This window comes from Pelophylax lessonae, assembly GCF_965119305.1.
Source record: "Pelophylax lessonae genome assembly, chromosome: 1".
NCBI lineage: Eukaryota > Metazoa > Chordata > Amphibia > Anura > Ranidae > Pelophylax > Pelophylax lessonae.
In genome coordinates this window covers 429,013,741-429,032,246 of record NC_138768.1, presented here as the reverse complement: position 1 = coordinate 429,032,246, position 18,506 = coordinate 429,013,741, and the positions used below count along the sequence as shown (strand labels likewise).

At 49.3% G+C, this 18,506-nt stretch overlaps 1 protein-coding gene across 1 annotated transcript in view; it reads right to left on the bottom strand.

Annotated features, from left to right (window-relative positions):
• Positions 1-18,506, bottom strand: part of NCBP1 (nuclear cap binding protein subunit 1) — an 82,565-nt gene that overhangs the window by 29,877 nt on the left and 34,182 nt on the right. The window contains exons 12-14 of the mRNA XM_082243316.1: positions 13,420-13,484; positions 6,985-7,047; positions 5,064-5,138 (exon numbers count right to left, since the gene is read on the bottom strand). Of these exons, the coding sequence (XP_082099442.1) occupies positions 5,064-5,138; positions 6,985-7,047; positions 13,420-13,484 (203 nt within the window). The remainder of the gene's footprint in view (positions 1-5,063; positions 5,139-6,984; positions 7,048-13,419; positions 13,485-18,506) is intronic.

Here is an 18,506-nt window from a genome sequence, read left to right as displayed (position 1 = left end):
TTTTCCGCCCAATTCAGGGTCTCTGTCACCTACCGGGGACGCCAAGACACTCTTGGTGCCTCCTTGATGATTGATGTACGCCACAGCCGTGGCATTGTACGATTGAATCCTGACCGGGCAACCTTGCAGACGAGCCATCCAATGACTTTTAGCACTATGAGCTCCAAGATATTAATCGGCAGCTTGGACTCTTCCACTGTCCAGGATCCCTGGGCGCAAAGCTTCCCCAGCCTGACAAGCTGGCGTCCGTGGTTACCACTGTCCAATACAATGGAAGGAAAGACTTGCCTTGGCGAAGTGCTGACGAGTGAAGCTACCACAGAGGAGCAGACTTTATGCTGCGACTCAACCGAATCAAAATATACAAGGATTTTGGATCCTTGTTCCATTTTACGAGAATATCCTTTTGTAAGGGTCTCGTGTGGAACTGAGCAAACAGGACCACCTCGAAGGTTGATACCATAATGGGCCATACACACTAAGATTTTCTCAAGACTTTTTCCTTTAGGTTTGACCTCATATTATATGGTTTTGGTAAGTCTAAACACTTTCAATTTGTACGCAATCTGGCAGGCCCTTGCACTACATAGAAAAGTTAAATCTGAAGGAAAAAGTCTTCAGAAAATCTTATAGTGTGTATGGCCCTTTAGACCCAAGGCCCGCATACAAGTCCGCAGAGAGGACAGATTGTTTGCCAACAACCGGATCGCCTGGGGGAAGAAAGACCCTCGCCAAAGCAGGAGTCCAGAGTCTGGCCCAGATAATCCAGTTTCATTGAAAGTATCAGGGCAGATTTTTTTAAAATTGATGTTCCAACCGAACTCTTGCAGTGTTCAGACAGTGATTGTCAAGTCGCCCAACAGGGCTGAGTGAGAGTCCGCCCTCAATAGGAGAGATAGTCCAGGTACCCCCAGTACCAAAATCTCCCATTGGCGCAGTAATGCCAAAACCAGAGCAAGCACCTTGGTAAAGACCCTGGGGGCGGAGACGAGACCAAAAGGGTAACGCCGCAAATTGATAATGCTCCTCTCCTATAGAGAAGTGGAGAAAACGCTGGTGTCCAGCGTAGAAAAGGATCTATGGAGGCCAAAAAGTCTCCCTGGTGTAGGGACGCCACTACGGTGCGAATGGACCTATTCTAAACCTCTGTACCCACACAAAGCGGTTCAAAGCCTTGGACGTCCAGGATTGGACGCACTTTGCCTTCCTTCCTGGGCACAGTAAACCGATTTGAATAAAAACCCTTGAAAACGTTCGAGAGGGAACCGGCACAAACACCCTTTGCGACAACAGATCTTGTACCGCCTCTCAGATCCCTTAAACCAGGGATCCTCAAACTACGGCCCTCCAGCTGTTGCAGAATTACACATCCCATGAGGCATTGAAAAATTGACATGCACAGACATGACTAGGCATGATGGGAATTGTAGTTCCTGAACAACTGGAGTGCCATAGTTTGAAGACCCCTGCCTTAAAAACGGTCTGGAGATGGGTGCAGATTGGAAGGGAAGAACCTGTCTGACGGTCTTGTACCCTGATCAGATCAGTTCGTGAACCCATTTGTCCTGAAACAAGGAAGTCCATGGTTCCGGAAAGAAGCGAAGACATCTCTCCCCACCCCAGAAACGGGTGAGGGTGCCCCTTCATGCAGATGAGGATTTGTCAGCAAATCCAGATTTGTTTGGCTTTGGTTTACCTGACCATGTCTGAATGGCTTTCCTTTTCCTTGTGACCCGGTGGTACGAAAAAGCCGCAATGAACAGTAAAAGAAGGCCCCGTCTAGGACATGGTGCCTTGCCCTTAGAGGATTGAGGCAGAAGAGTACTCTACCCACCCGCAAGTAAGGCCTTTGATCAACTCATCCAGGGAGGATCCAAACAACCTCTCCCCCGTAAAGGGAAGGTCACAAAGCCTTTTTGCAAGCCTGGTCCAGAGAAGCTCTTTAACCACACTATGCGTCTAATAGCAATCCCCACAGCAGACACTCTGGCCACCAGGGGAGCCGCATCCAGCGACGCATCGCAAATATAGCAGGGCTTGAGCCATTTGATCCATGAGCTCAATTTGCCCCGGGGAGAGCTGTTCCATTTCCAAGACACCTTCAAGTAATTTCACCTATTCAGTGATAGTCTGTCACACCAAGTTAGTAAAAAATTGGTTTCAATATTGAGCCCGCTAACACTTGTAAATGGCACGACAGAGACTCAGTCTAGAAATGGGGTCCGTAAGGCCGGGGATTCTTCCACCAGGACCACAGTAAACTTATTCAGTCTGGAAACTGGATGATGCACCTTTGGTGGCAAGGTCCATCGAGTGCAAACCTTACCTGCAAAGGGATAACGGCGTTTAAAACGTCTGGCCACCACTAACATGTGCTTGATGCGCCCCCACTGTTCATTGACAACATTGTCAAAAAGTTTGTCAGGAAAATACTTTGCCTGATTTTCTGGGATTTGCTGGTGCCAAAAGACACCTGCGTTCCTGACACTGTAGACTCATCCGCCATTTTTAAAGTTTCTCGGACTGAAACTATAAGTGCTTCCACCAATGCGCATTCCCGTGCAGCAGGCTGAATGCGATGAGAGCCACCAGGGCTGGGTGCATCTGCGGCAGCCATATCTGCCTCAGAATCTGAAGATACAGCAGAGAGAGGCGAAGGGCGCTTACGGCTAGCGTTACTTTTTTACACTAAATCCACTTTTGATACCAGGCTTTCCAAAACTGCTGTAAAAAGCCGACAGGGGCTGTGAACCAGAGGGTTCCGCAGCAGCACTGAGGGGGGTCTGTAGGTGAAATTTTGTCCTTGGACTCCATTTACACTGAAATAAAAAAGATGCACTGTCACATTAAAAATAGTCGCAAACACGGGATCGCACTGCTGCACTAGCGGCATAGCAAGTCCCAGCCTAACAGTCTGTCAGCAGTGTGTGTGAGGAAACCTACAAGAGACGCAAAAAAAACGTAACCAATCCGATCAGGCGGCTTGCAGGAACGATCTGATCTGTGCAGCAGAAAGAACGATCTGACCCAGGAAATGAAAAACACCTGGGTCATGCCTAGAATATCTAGTGTCTGCCTTTGCTGTCCAGCACCATGGACTACCCTGGTATACCTGAGAGGCCAGGGGAACCAAGGGATACCCCAGGATCTGACTATTCCATGGAGAAGGCCCACGTCCACCCCGAGACATTCGCGTCCCAGCAAGACGGTCCACTCGCGGCCTCATCCCTGTCCAACAGGGCTCTGTCCTGGCGAGACCTAGTGCTGGACTATAACCTGCTCACGCTCGCTGGCCAGGCTGGGAGACCTTAAGATCTAGAATATCCAGGCCGAAACCCACGCGGCTGTTGCTTGTAGTTCTCCAGGATATCTATTAAAAGAACAAAATTACAAAAAAAGGTTCCCAAAAATTAACAGCTAAGACCGAAGTCCCAGCAGGGAACTAGGTGCTACTCCTTAACTAGGCAGAAACAAACTCAGGGCTGTAGCAGGGAGAGTGGGGTTATGCCTGCAGGGAGAGCCCCATAGGGGTGGTGAAAGCTTTTTCCTGCCTAGTGTCCTACTCCTGTAGGGGGCAGCATAACTCAATGGTCAAGAAGATATGAAGCTGCTTCTGTCAATGAACACTAGAGAAAATTGATTTTTGTCTTCCCGTAAAATCCTTTTCTCTGATGTTCATTGACGGACACAGCTTCATATCTTCTTTGACTGATGGGTTATGCTGCCCCCTACAGGAGGACACTAGGTGGAAAAAGGTTTGACTATGCCTATAGGGCAGTCCCAGGGGGTATACTCCCACTTCCTGCTATAGGATCTCAGTTTTTTAACAAGCCGTGTCAGAAGAATACATACATGAAGATACCAGAGAAAGATACGGCTGCACTCCACAGCTACACAGTACAAGCACAGTGTGTCATGTGAAACGTTAACCTGTCCACCATCTGTCTGAACAATGAATAAAGGAACTTGAAAATCTTATCTTAGCTGCGGAGTGCAGCCGTATCTTTTTCTGGTATCTTCATGGTCTACGGTGGTGAGCCATGGCGAGCTGCTACAACGGATATGTTGTACTTTCCCCTTTTTGGCCTGAGCAGTCCATTGGAGTTGGAAGTACAGTTTCATTATTGGCTGGGATCTCAAGCTTGTCTCCCAATCCAGAGGCCCTGTTGGTGTTTATGGTCATATTTTTCCGGTAAGGAGCCATCTATTTTTGGTGACAGATTCACAAGTGGTGGTGTTAGTTTCTTTCTCACTGAAGAATCACACAATTGCATATTAGTTTTCATTCACCAATATTTATATACAATCATATGGACATTACATTTAATCACGTTTTATAATCAATATTTTTGTTATATTAATTAGCGTAACCCTTTTTGGTATTTTTATTAAGATTCAGATCCCAAGGCTTTGGCAGAAGTCTTGCTGATGGAACAACTAGTGTAATCCCCTGGAGGAAAGTACAGCTAAAAGGCATTGGTGGGAACCCGGCCAGTGAGTCCACACCCTGTTGAAGGCCAAAAACATAGCGCTAGGGAAAAACGCACAGATGATCCAATGCTTCCGCCCCACAAAGGCAAGGTATCATCAGAGGGTTGCGAAATTCTCCAATCCAGGCGTCGCCAACCTAGTTGTGGCTCACAATGAAACGAGACATGACTGATCTGTCGAAATGCAGCTGATCTTACCCAGGCTGGGAATTGCATGTGCTCGAAAGAAAGACTACCAGGCTCTATATACCTGCCCTGTCACCAATCACTGCAGTTGACTGAAGACAAAAAAAAAAAAAATAACACAAAAACCTGGAAATATGAAAGCAGAAAAACTTCCAGGTCCTAACTCCCATAGGTGACGCAAAAAACTAAGCTGCATGTTGCAGTTGGGGGTAGGATGGCTGGCCACCAGCAAGGGCCGCCACTAGGTTGTGAACTTTTTTGTTGTACCTAGCATTCTATTCTTTCAGGTGGCATAATAACCAACTGGTAATGATCTAAAGATCCAGCTATGTTCTTCAATGAACAAAAGAGAATTTGTGAAGCTGCAACATAGAAGCATGTTCCTACCTCATGCACTTCTCTAAAACTTCACGAACAAACTGTGGTTTAGGTCTATCTAGATCTTGAGAAAGACAGTCAGACCTAAAACAGAGGAAAGAAAACAATTATTTGCACATGTCCTGAAAACAGACTTAAAAAGCAATATTTTGTTGGGTAATATGATCTACTCCTGCAATCTTAAACCGGTAATTCAACCAAAAATGTACACTATTGCAGCGTACCAATCAGAGGAGTTGTTTGCATTAGTTTTTGTTTAGGCTGGATTTCTACTTTAATTAGAAAATCATGTAAACAAGCAATCCTGTTAACACCACCCACACATGGATTCTGCTAAATGGACAATGGAGGGGGCATCATAGTTGCATTAGTTTTTCCAACCTAAGTCCATCTAGTTCAAAAAAAAAAAAAAAAAAAAAAAACAGCACACAGCAAAGCGTGATCCAATTTGCTACAGCAGGGGAAAAAATCCTACCTGATCCCCTGAGAGGCAATTTGATATTCCCTGGATAAACGTTGCACTCTCTGCTCAGCACACACCTATTTAGCACAGCTCAAATAGGTCCTAAGGAACCTCCTCCCACTCCCATACAAGCTACACCAAATACAGGAGAGTTTTGAAAACCCAGTAAAAGGGGCAACAGACTTGTGGGGAAAGGTTATTTGTACTTTTCCATGTTTTGGATTCACTAATATCCTTTGCTGTTGTGATAAGAGTCCTACCCCTTGCATCATTAATGTTGCTGCTTTGCTGAAGCTGGGGTGTCAAGTGCTTTCTTAATCTACGATTCTGGAGGCCAAGTATTGCTTTTCCTCAAGGTCCCTCTTAGGGCTCAACTCAGAGGTGCCTCTTGCCTACTGCTGAGAATGTGTTTAGCTGTATCTGCTCCATCAGGGTTGCAATCCCTTTAATCAGTGCATGGTTAGTTTCCACCTTTGGGTGTTTCCCTTGTAACTTTACCATCAGGATTCACTTTCAGTTATGCTGGCAGGTCCCCCATTTGGGCAGAGGGTTTGGCCACATCTGATGAACAATTCAGGCGTTGGGCCCTTTAAACCGCTCTCGGGCTGTTGTAAACAGTTTTTGGGCAGTCCTTCATTCTGTTTTTTGCTGGGCATATTAACAGTTTTTGCCATTTGCCCACTCCTCACAGTTGGACTACCTTTGGACATACCAACACTAGATGATGACTTCCTGGGTACCAACTGTAAAATCCTTTTTTTGGAGTGTATTTGGCAGCACAGTTCCCACCGCTGTTCTACATTTATGATAATACTCTTGGTACTGCTTGCTACAAACCAAGGCCTGAAGGGTAGAGGAAAGGTTATCCTGGGTAGGCTTAAATATATTTTTGCCAGTGTCCAATCTTCCTGTAGGTGGCAGTACAACAGTAGAAGACTTCCTGTGTTCCTCAATGGACTCCAAGAAAAGGATTTCTTAGCAAGTAAAAAAATATATTATTTTAACTAGAATTACTCTGCAATAGCAGCATAAAATTTAAAGGGCTAAAACAATTCTTACATAATTTATGTTCTGAAACACTATAACCCTAGTTCACTCATGACAGATTCACTTTAAAATAAACCTGTCAACCACTTTAAACTAAAGTTCAACTCCAAGTAAAAATTGCTCCCTTGAGCTGCATACACATTGCAAGAGTTAAATGTTTATTTAAGTCTAGGGGACTCTGAAAGCAGTTTTACTTATCCAAACCATCACGCCAGTGGACTTCTCTGTGCTGTGAGACTAGTACTCGGACCTCATATCAAGACCGATACAGGGCCCATAGCAGAGCATGGGGGTGTGTAGCCCCACTGCAAGGGAGTGTTTTTTTTTTTTTTTTTTTTTACTTCCCCAGAGTTGGGCTTTAAAAGTACTACCCAGGGGTCACTTCGCTCACAACTAATTATTGTTCATCAATGCACTTACCAATCTTCCCAATTCCATCGGAACTGAAAGTTACTTAGATGGTGCGAAAACCAATTTATGAATCTAGTAAATAAAAAAGGATAGATTAGAACTTTCAACATTTTAAAAAAAGGATTACTCTCAAAGTGTATGAAAACTCCAAACAATGTTCAAGTGGAACTTCACTCTCCCAATTAATCAACAGTTTTGTAATCCTCATGCTGCTAGCATTAGTAAATATAGATAGGAAAGTATATATTTATATTTACTTGTTTAAAACTTTACATTTCTTTAGTTACTTCCTGGTTTCTATGCCTAGGCAAATGATGTCCTACATCCCAGGAGTCTTCAGGAGAGGAGGGGTTTTCTCAACAAAGCACATTCTCTCTTGTATGCATACTTCAGTAAAGGGCAGGAAGTAAAAGCTAAATCAATCATTTGCCCTTAACCACTTACCGCAAAGTGACGTAGGGGTACGTCGGCTGAATTTGCCGTGTTATACTGCGGCGATGCCTCTAGCTAGAGGCATCACCCCGGTACTGTTTAGAGCCGGCGGTCGGCTTTCCGGCAGTAACTACTGATGCAGCTCGGGAGCCGCTCGGTCATTACCCCGGCGACCGGGAGGGGGAGGCTTCTGGAGGTCCGAAAGCACCAAATTGAGGTCCATAGGCGGCAATGGAGACCGCACTGGAGGAACGAAATGTCGGGACACCCTGAAGAAAAAAGGTACACACCAGGGAGTGTGTGGCCAAGGGTTATTGGAAGAAGACCACCAAAGCAGACACCTGGCCCCTGATGGTACTCAAGGCCAATTTCTGTTTAACCCCCCGTTGAAGGAAGGTCAAAATCAGAGCTACCCAGAAGGAGCGAGGACGAACCTCAAGAAAACACACCACGCAATGTTCATCTTCGATGTGCGATGGTAGATCTTCCTAGAAGGAGATTTCCTAGCTTTTAACTGCGTAGGAATCAACTCAGATAAACCTCTATCCTTCAGCACCTGACGTTCAACAGCCAAGCCGTCAAAGCCAGCAACTGTAAAGAGGATGGAGATTGGTCCTTGGGACAGCAGATCTTCCCCGAGAGGAGGCTTCCAAGGAACATCGGCGACAAGTTGCACCAGATCGGCGTACCAAACCCGGAGAGGCTAGTCCGGAGCCACCAAGATGACAGGAATCCCTTCTGCCTCGATCCTGTGTAGAATTCTTGGCAAAAGCTTGAGAGGAGGGAAGGCGTAAATCAGATGATTCTGACCCCACTGGGCCACCAGCGTGTCTGTCGCGTCTGCCAGAGGATCCTGTGAGCGTGCCAAAAACATCTGCACCTTTCTGTTGAGCCGAGACGGCAACAGATCCACCTCGGGGATGCCCCACCGGAGAGACAAGTGACGAAACACCTCCGGATGAAGGGACCACTCCCCTTGGGCAAACGCCTGCCGACTGAGGTAATCCGCCTGCCAGTTTTCCACCCTGGGAATGGGCACGGCAGAGAGGACTGGAACAAACCGTTCTGCCCACCTTAGAATGCCAGCTACCTCCAGATAAAGACGATCCGTCCAATGATCCAGACACAGTCTGATCGCTCTGAGTTCCAAGACATTGATAGGTAGTCTGGATTCTTCCAGTGTCCAGATCCCCAGAGCAGAATGTTTGCTGAGGACGCCTCCCCAGCCTGACAGGCTGGCATCCGTGATGACCACTGTCCAATCAAGGGAAGGAAGGACTTGGCCAGATGAAAAGCCGAAGAACGAAGAGACCATATCAGGGACTGCGATTTGTGAAGTTTGTCCAGAGGAAGGAGCACTTACTCCAGAGTTAGACTCAGATAGTCCAGTTTTGAGGACGGACCCAGACCAAACTTCTAAAATTCAGAATCCAGCTGAAATCCCGCAGAGTTCGTATGGTGATTTCCAGGTTTTCCACCAGAGCAGAGGAGACTCCACTCGCAGATGGTCATCCAAGTAGCCCAGTACCGCAATCGCACGTTGGCCTAACAAAGCAAGCACCGGTGCCAACACTTTTGTGAAGACCTGAGGAGCAGAGGCAAGACCAAAGGGTAACGCCACAAATTGATAATGCTCCTCTACCAAAGTGGAGAAAAGGGTTGGCACATATCGGAATGTGAAGGTAAGCATCCTTGATGTTGATCAAGGCAAGAAAATCCCCCTGACTCAGGGATGCCACCACTGTGTGAAGGTACTCAATCCTGTACCCGCAACAAAGCAGTTCAGAGCCTTGGGGTCCAGGATTGGATGCACCTTGCCTTCCTTCCTGGGAACTGAAAACAGGTAAACATTTCGAAGTCAGAATCCGGACAATCACCCCTTGAAGCAACCAGTCTTACACCGCCCCAAACAGATCCTGTAAGCGTTCCGGGGACAGGCGCAAGTTGGAAGGAAAGAACTTTGCTGGAGGACAAGAGCGAAACTCGATCTTGTAGCTGGACCGAATGACTGTGGTCCCACTTGTCTTGTACCAGGGAGGTCCACAGGTTCGGAAACCAGTGAAGACTTCCACCCCCCACCCCCGATGCGGGTGAGGGCGCACCTTCACGCTGAAGTAGCCTTGTCTGCCGGTCTGGAGAAGCCCGCTCTCGCCTTGCCATACCAGATTAATTTGGATCCTCCAGAGGAGGCCCGGAAAGGCTTTGAGCCCTTGTCAGTCGACCCTGAGGGACAAAAAAAAAAAAAAAACCCTCATATGAGCCGAGGAGGGGGGACCACATCTACGATGAGGTTCCTTGCTCTTAGTAGCCTGTGGAAGAAAAGGTACCATTTCCCCCGTGAGACCTTTAATGATGTCAGGGTAGCTCCAAACAGGCAATCTCCTTGAAAGGGAAGATCAGTCAAGCATTTGACCAGCATTGGAAGCATTTAGACCAGCATTTGAGCCAAAAAAACACGCCAAAGGACCACTGCCGAAACGGAGAGCCGAGCCACTAGGAGCCGCATCCAAAGAGGCATCCCAGATAAACTGCTGCCCCTGGACCAGCTGGTCTGCCAGCTCAGCAAAGGCAGGGGGAGCTGTTCTCCCTCCAGGTCACGGCATAAAAGCTTAGCCCACTCGGTCAGAGCTTGCGACACCAGGGCAATGGTGAATACCGGCTTCAGTGCCAAACCAGCCACAGTGGACATATGGCAGGCCAGACCCTCCGCTCGCCTATCAGCCAGATCTTTAAAGGCCGGGGAATCCTCAACCGGAATTAAGGTAGCTTTATTTAACCTCGAAGCCGGCGAGTCCACTACAGGTGGGAATGTCCACTTTTTAAAGGTGGGAATCCTCATAAGGATACCACATAGCAACTTAGGGGCCACAAGGATGCGTTTTGGACAACCCTGTGTTGTGACAATATTGTTAAAGTAAGCGGAAAAGGGGAACATATTGCGGGCCACAGCCTTCCTCTTCCTGTCAGCCGGATTCTTAAAGGCCGGGGACTCTTCAACTTAATCACGGTTGCCTTGTTCAATCTGGAAACCGGTGGGTCCACCACTGGTGGAACAGTCCACTTCCTAATAAGGGACTCCTCATAGGGGTAGCGCCTAGAAAATCGCTAAGGGACCACAAGGGGACACTTTGGTTGTCCCCACTCTTTAGCGACAATTTTGGCAAAATAGGCAGGGAAAGGAAACACCTTTGCCGCTCTAGATGGCTTGTTATTACCAAAAGGGATCCTGCGCCTCCGTCGCAGGTGTGTCCTCCATCTTCAAGGTCTCACGCACAGATACAATCAGTGCGTCCACCAGCGCCTTTTCATGCGCATTTGCAGATGTGGAAGAATCCTCCTCACTATCAGAGGATTACGGGTGTGTGGTTGCAGACCCAGCAGGGTGCCCCACGTCCGCCAATCAGAGTTAGGATCTGATGAGACCGATGAGGCAGGGGACGCCTTCTGCTAGCCTGTCGCCCGAAAGCCACATCCACCTGGGACACAAAGGACTTCAGGACCATTGTCAGTGCATTGATGGATGGTTGGTACCCGGAGGGTCCCACAGCCTCAGAGGGGGATCAGGTGGGGAGATGTGCTCCAAAGACTCCGTCACCAGGGGGACCCCACAAAAAAGGTGTAAAACACTGCAAGGAATAACTCCCACCGCGCTGGCAGCACCACCCAGTTGTCAAGCAAAAAGCACCAAGCGATCCTCAGCAGAGAGGGAGAGAACCCCACCAGAATCCCCATACAGCAGAAACAGGCACCTGCAGCAACCAGAATAATCTGCAATCAGGAAGCACAAAGATCCAGGAGCCAGCACCAGGGGATGAGGAGGGGCTCCCACCTCCGAAATCACTGCCCACAGGGCTCCACTGTCATGGCTGCCGCTATTTTCAACATACAGGCTACAACAAAATGGTGGCACCACAAGGCTTCCAGGAACCCAGGAGGGATCCCTAAGCCTCAAGGACAGTACAAGGCAGAATAGGGGGCCCTGGCAGGAGCCCCCACCAGGTACAACCCTCCCTCCCCTGCACAGCCGATCATCCAATCCCCGGCGGCGCACCCCCCCAGCCCCCATCACCAGTATAGTGTCCTGCTCCCACCCCAAGAAGTGGACCAGGCCACCCAAACAGCCCTACCATAAGTGGGGAGGGGGGGGGGGGGTAGGATGGGGTACAGATGAAATGGGGTGCCTGAGGGGGAAGGAGGGAGTCTGACTGTACCAAGGAGGGGCCACGTCCACCCAAAACCCTCTAGGGGGAGAAGGCAACAGCTACTCGCCATACCAGGAATCTGGTGGGCACCGCTCCAGACAGAACCCCATCTCCATCAAAATGTGGGGCTGTCGGCCAGGGGGGGGGGGGGGGGAACGCTGCGACTCGGGCCGAGACCCGGTCGTATGCGACCTTGCGAGGCATTTAACTCGCAAGCCAGCCACCGTCCGGCAGGGCTATATTGCGGCCGACCTAGCGCAGAGCTGAGGTCTGCGCGCACTGGCCAGACTGGGTCTAGATCTAGATTATCCAGCCCGTTGCCCAGTCCGGCAATTCATTGTAGATCTCACAGGAATAAAACCAGGAGAAAAAAAAATTCTATCTAAAACGAAAAAAATTGCCAGGACCAAAGAGCCCAGTAAGGAACTAGGTCCTTACTCCTGACTAGGCAGAAAAAAAAAAAAAAAAAAACTGGGTACCTATAGCAGGGAGCGGGAGTATACCCCCTGGGACTGCCCATAGGCATAACCATATTTTTCTGCCTAGTGTCCTACTCCTGTAGGGGGCAGCATAACCCAATGGTTATGAAGATCAGGAGTTGTGTCCGTCAATGAACAAAAGAGAAATGTCTTTTCAGCATGGAAAAAAAAAAAAAAAAAATTGGCTCTTTAAGGCCATTGGGAGGAAGAGATGTAGGACGTCGCTCCAGTCCTTTAGGGCCATAGATTCGAGTCGGGGGCCATCTTGCCCTCACTCGACTGCCTGCCTGGGACATGGACAGACCGGATCGTTGTCCCCGCTACCAGCGGCTCCAGTAATGCGCCACTGGGACAACTTAAGTGAGAGAGGATCGCCGCCTCGTAAGAAAATACCGGGGCTATGGCAGCTATCTGCCAACGTAAGTACCGACGTAAAACTGCGGCAGGCGGTCTTGAAGTGGTTAAAGTGGATGTAAACCCGACTCATGAAATTTGACCTGGGCACATTTGTAGTGTTTACTTATCTCTCTAAAAAGCCCTAAGTCCCATGTCTTTCTGCTGCTCCGTTCTTCTGCTATCAGACAACCGAAATAAAACCAGCCTGAAATTTGTGTTGGGGGATGGTGCATAGAGATAGATTAGCAGCCTAGTCTGGTCTATTCACAGCAAAGCTCTGCATGTTTATTCCTTCCTATATGTGGAGAGGGGTGTGTATGCCTTTCCTCCAATCAGCTGACAGTGTATGCCAAGAATCCAAACACTGTGCTGGAACAGGAAAAAACAATTCTAACAATGTTTCTAAATCGTTTAGAAAGCAGATATACAAATAAAACCCATGTAGGGAGGTTTGTTTCATCTCTGTATCATCTGATGCTGTTCACTGGGTATACGTGAGATTTTACATCCACTTCAAAGAGTAGCTAGATTTTAAAGGGCTTGGATTGAGGGCTCATGCACACCTGTTAGCGTGTTTTGCGACCTTTCATTGGCATTCCAACACACCTTCAAAAGCACACTTACTGCCGCACACCAGAACAGTACTGTGCATCAGGAAAAAAATAAATTAAAAAATGCCGCTTGTCTGTTATTTGTGTGTCCTGGTGCATTGGCAGCTCATCCATTTGGGTAGGTGCACTAAACAAACAAAGATAATGCAATGTAGCATATCAAATCTCCCACTTTGATTATCTAGTATAAGTTTACCATTTGTCAGGACAATCCCCGTTTTGAGTACCATCCACCATTCTTTGCTGTTTTAGACTTTAATGTATAGGTGTATCATTCTAAAAATTAAAAAACATTATCAACAGTACCACCAACACAATAATTACCTGTCCACACAAGTTGCATTCATAGTGTCTAATCGAGTGTAAAGCATCTCTGTGGCTTGGGCAAGCTATTTAGTTAAGTTAAGGCACATGAACAGTATTATCAGCCTATTCAAAAAAGGCCATGAACCCTTCTGAATGGCACTAATGAATGTACCACTAGACACCCAATGAAAGTATTATTACAGCGCAAGCGCATATACAACATAAAATAAAAAAAAAGGGAGAGAGAAGAGAAGGGGGGGGGGGGGGGGGAACAAAAAAAAAAAACACGGTAAGCAACACCTTTAAAAGAAAAAAGAAAAAAAAAAAAGATAAGTTTACCTTTGCTTAAAAAAAAAAAAAAAAAAAAAAAAAAAGCGTATTTTTTTTCCAAGTAAGAAAAACTGAATTTTTGTAAAATCTTACCTGTAAAATTCCTTTCACTGAGTCCTCCGACAGTCGCCGCCTCTTCATATTCGTCACATATGGGGCATTAGACTTTGCTCCGAAGGAGTAGCTAGGCAACAGAATATGTTAACATTAAAGCTTTTAACATATCCCACCCTCTAGGGGTGGTCCCCTCAGTCAATACCCTCCTACTTCCTGCAACCATATCTCAGTTTTAGTTGAATAGCAGTAGAGTATACAACCAAACCCCAAAAGAGGGGCGGGGGCGGCGACTGTCGGAGGACTCAGAGAAAGGAATTTTACAGGTAAGATTTTACAAAAATTCCGTTTTCTCTTACGTCCTCCGACAGTCGCCGCCTCTTCATATTCGTCACATATGGGGACGTCCCAAAGCAGTGCAAACATGAGGGGTGGGAAACGCATCCGCGCCGAAAAGGCAACGCAGTCTCCGCATCAAAGAAAGGAACCTTACCAAAGGAAGGAAACCAGCTGGGCAACAGGAAAAACAAGTGCTCAACAGGAGCAACAACCCAGGAAAAGACAAATAACCAGGGGATAAAAAAAACTTATCCCAACAGCCAGAGGTCCCCAACAAGGGACCCTAGGGAATTGCCGCACTAAGAACCTTGCGGCCAAAGGAAGCATCCGCCGATGCCTGAACATCTACTTTGTAGAATTTTGTGAAAGTGTGCACGGTCGACCAAGTCGCCGCCTTACACACCTGGGCTACAGAAGCCCCATGACGACAGGCCCAAGACGTACTCAGAGATCTAGTAGAGTGCACCTTCACAGGCACAGGGGGAACCTTCCCCTGCAAGGCATAGGCCTGTTCAATGGTCTGCCTGATCCATTTGGCGATGGTAGAGGCCGACGCCGCCATGCCCTTCCGAGGACCCTCTGGAAGAACAAACAAGGAGTCCGTCTTTCGAAAAGACTCAGTCGATTTAAGGTAAACCCTTATCGCCCGAACAACATCCAGAGAATGTAATCTCACCTCCTTTAGATGTTTAGGCTTCGCGCACAGCGAAGGCAAGACAATATCCTCATTAAGATGGAATTCCGAAACTCGTTTCGGAAGAAAAGAAGGATTAGGTCGCAAGACCACCTTATCCAAATGAACAACCAGATACGGAGACTTGCAGGACAAAACTGCCAGCTCCGACACTCTGCGAGCCGAAGTGATCGCCACCAAAAAGGCGACCTTTTTGGACAACATAGACAACGAGATCTCCCTGATCTGTTCAAAAGGAGCACGTTGCAACACAGACAGAACGAGATTCAAGTCCCAAGGGGGCAAAGGATCCCTCCTAGGAGGAACCAGATGCCGCACACCCTGAACAAAAGTGCCAACCAAGGAGTTGGAAGCCAGGCGCAGACACCTGACCCTTTATCGTAGCCAGCGCCAAACGCTGATCGACACTCGTTTGAAGGAAGGACAGCACTCGGGAAACCGAGTATGTGCGGGGTGAAAACCCCCTGGACTCACACCAGGCAAAATAGGCCTTCCAAGTACGGTAATAAACCTTCCCCGAGGAAGACTTCCTCGCGTTGATCAAAGTATGAACGACCTCTGGGGAGAGACCCTTCTCCTTCAGGACCTCGGTCTCAACAGCCAGGCCGTCAAAGCCAGCGACTGTAAAGCAGGATGGTATATCGGTCCTTGAGACAGGAGATCGTCTCGAAGAGGCAGACGCCACGGGGCGTCGACCGCCAGATTCACGAGGTCTGCGTACCAGGACCGGCGAGGCCAGTCCGGTGCCACAAGAATCACCGTGCTGCGTTCGAGTGTAACCTGCAAAGGAACCTGGACAGCAACTGAATCGGTGGAAACGCGTACATCAGCCTGTACTGATGCCACGGGGCCACTAACGCGTCCGACGCGTCTGCCCGAGGATCGCGCGTCCTTGCCACGAACCTTCTCACCTTGTTGTTGAGACGAGACGCGAACAGGTCCACATCTGGAAGACCCCACTTCGCGCACAACATCTGGAAGACAGCCGGGTGGAGAGACCATTCCCCCTGATCCAGGGTCTGGCGACTCAGATAGTCCGCCTGCCAGTTCTCCACCCCCGGAATGTGAACTGCCGTTATCGCCGGGACATGAGTCTCGGCCCAAGACAGAATGTCGGCCACTTCTCGAGCCGCTCGGGCACTCCTGGTGCCCCCTTGGTGGTTGATGTAGGCCACCGCCGTGGCATTGTCTGTCTGCACCCGAACCGGGCAGCCCTGCAGGCGGTCCGTCCAGCGATGAAGACAGATTTTTCGCACGCAATTCCAGAATGTTGATCGGAAGGGAAGACTCCCCCTCCGACCAAGTTCCCTGGGCGGACAGAACGCCCAGAACGCCACCCCAGCCCGACAGGCTGGCATCCGTGGTGATCACCGTCCACGAGATAGGACGAAACGACTTGCCCCCGGACACCATCGGGGACTGGAGCCACCACAGAAGTTCTCTTCTGGTGCGATGACTCAACGAGATTTGAAGATCCAGAGATTGAGGCCGCCCGTCCCACATGGACAGGATCTCCGCTTGGAGACCCCGCGTGTTTAACTGGGCGAAGGGAATCGCCTCGAAGGCCGAGACCATCAATCCCAGACATCTCATGCACGTCCGCAAAGACGAGTGCGGAAACGTCCATGAGGGACCTGACTTCCTCCTGAAGAGTTCTGAGTTTGTCTTCCGGCAGGAAGACCTTCGCCTGCACCGAGTCCAGAATCATTCCCAGGTAGGGAAGACGAACCGACGGACTCAGTGTCGACTTTGGAAAATTTATCGTCCAACCAAACTCCTGCAGAGTTTGCATCGTGACAGACAGGTCCTTCTCCAGACCATGGCTGGTCGCAGACCGAACCAGAATGTAGTCCAGATACCCCAGGACAGAAATGCCCTGGGCCCTCAATAATGCCAGAACCGGTGCAAGCACCTTGGTGAAGACCCGCGGAGCCGAGGCGAGACCAAAAGGCAACGCCACGAACTGGTAGTGATCCTCCGCAATGGCAAATCGAAGGAACCTCTGGTGACCCTCGAAAATGGGGATGTGAAGATACGCATCCTTCAAGTCGATGGAGGCCATGAATTCCCCCGGAACCAGGGCAGCCACCACCGACCGCAGGGAATCCATGCGGAACTTGCGAACCCGCACAGAGCGGTTCAGAGCCTTCAAGTCCAGAATTGGACGAACCTTGCCCTCCTTTCTGGGCACGGTGAACAGATTGGAATAAAACCCCCGAAACCTGTCCCGATGAGGCACCGGAACTACCACTCCCTGAGCCCTCAGGTCCCGCACCGCCAGGTGCAGGTCCCGTAAACGCTCTGGAGACAGTTGAAGATTTGAGGGAAAAAATCTGCTCTCCGGCCGAGAGAGAAACTCGATCTTGTAACCAGATCGAACGATCTCCTGAACCCATCTGTCCCGCACGCGGGTCAACCAGGGCTGAAGAAAACCGAGCAAGCGTCCCCCCACCCCAAAACTGGGTGAGGGTGCCCCTTCAGGCCGCACTGTTATGGGCTGCGGATCCAGATTGACCGGACTTCTGTTTTCCAGACCAGGGCTTCTTCTGAGAGCCTTGACCTTTGAACGGTTTGCCCTTGTAGTGCGACCGAAAGGCACGAAAGGACCCCTGAGGGGGCCGAAAATTAGCATGCTTCTTCCCAGAAGCCCCCTTAGCCTTGGGGAAATGGGGCAAGAGAGTGCTCTTACCTCCGGTGATCCCCTTAATCAACACATCCAAGGACTCCCCAAAAAGGCGAGACCCATCATAAGGCAGATTGGCTAAGGTCTTACGTGAAGACTGGTCCACCGACCAACATTTCAACCAAACCAGGCGGCGAGACAACACCGCCACGCTGTGCACACGTGCAGCCAACGGGACTAGGTCCAAGTCCGCATCACACAGATACATGACACCCTGGTGGATTTGATCCACCATATCCAGGGTCGCCGGCGAGGCCGAATCGGCCACTAGGACGCGCCTAAGCATCTGCGTCCAACTTGCGACCGCCTGGGCCGCCATGAGAGAGGCAAACAGAGCCTTAAGCATAGAACCCGTAACAGAATAAGTATGATGGGCAAGAGACTCCAATCTCCTATCCGTGGCATCACGGAACACAGGGGAATCCTCTGCAGGAATCGCAGTGGATTTGTTTAAAACCGCAATTGCGTGATCCACTGGGGGTGGCACACACCACCTTTCATCAGTGGAAGGCGAGAAAGGATAACGCAGCTTGAACCTACTTGGTACAGCAAAAGGTTTGCGTAGATTGCGCCATTGTTCCTTAACAGCGCGCTGAAAATCATCATTGCAGGGAAAAACCTGCGGCGTCCTGCGTTTTCTCTGCGTCCCATAAGCCGCCAAGGCAGCGGGGGGACACACTTCATCCTGCAAACGCAGCGTTTGTTTTATGGAAGCAATCAATTCATCCATGATTGCAAGCTCTTCAGGCGAGCCAGGGGGAGAATTATCAACCCCTTCAACTTCAGCCTCCACCTCGGACCCCACTAGATCCAGGGAGGAGCGGGACCCCGATAAGGAGGCCCCCGCCATAACAACCCCATCACCTCCACCCTCAGAATCAGAGGAAAGAGCAACTCTGGGTCTTTTAGTAGATTGAGCAGCCACCAGCATCTGCACCTGAGCAGCAAGGCCAGCCACAATAGTGGCTAAATCCCCCCCTGGGGGGGAAACAGCGGTCCCCTGGC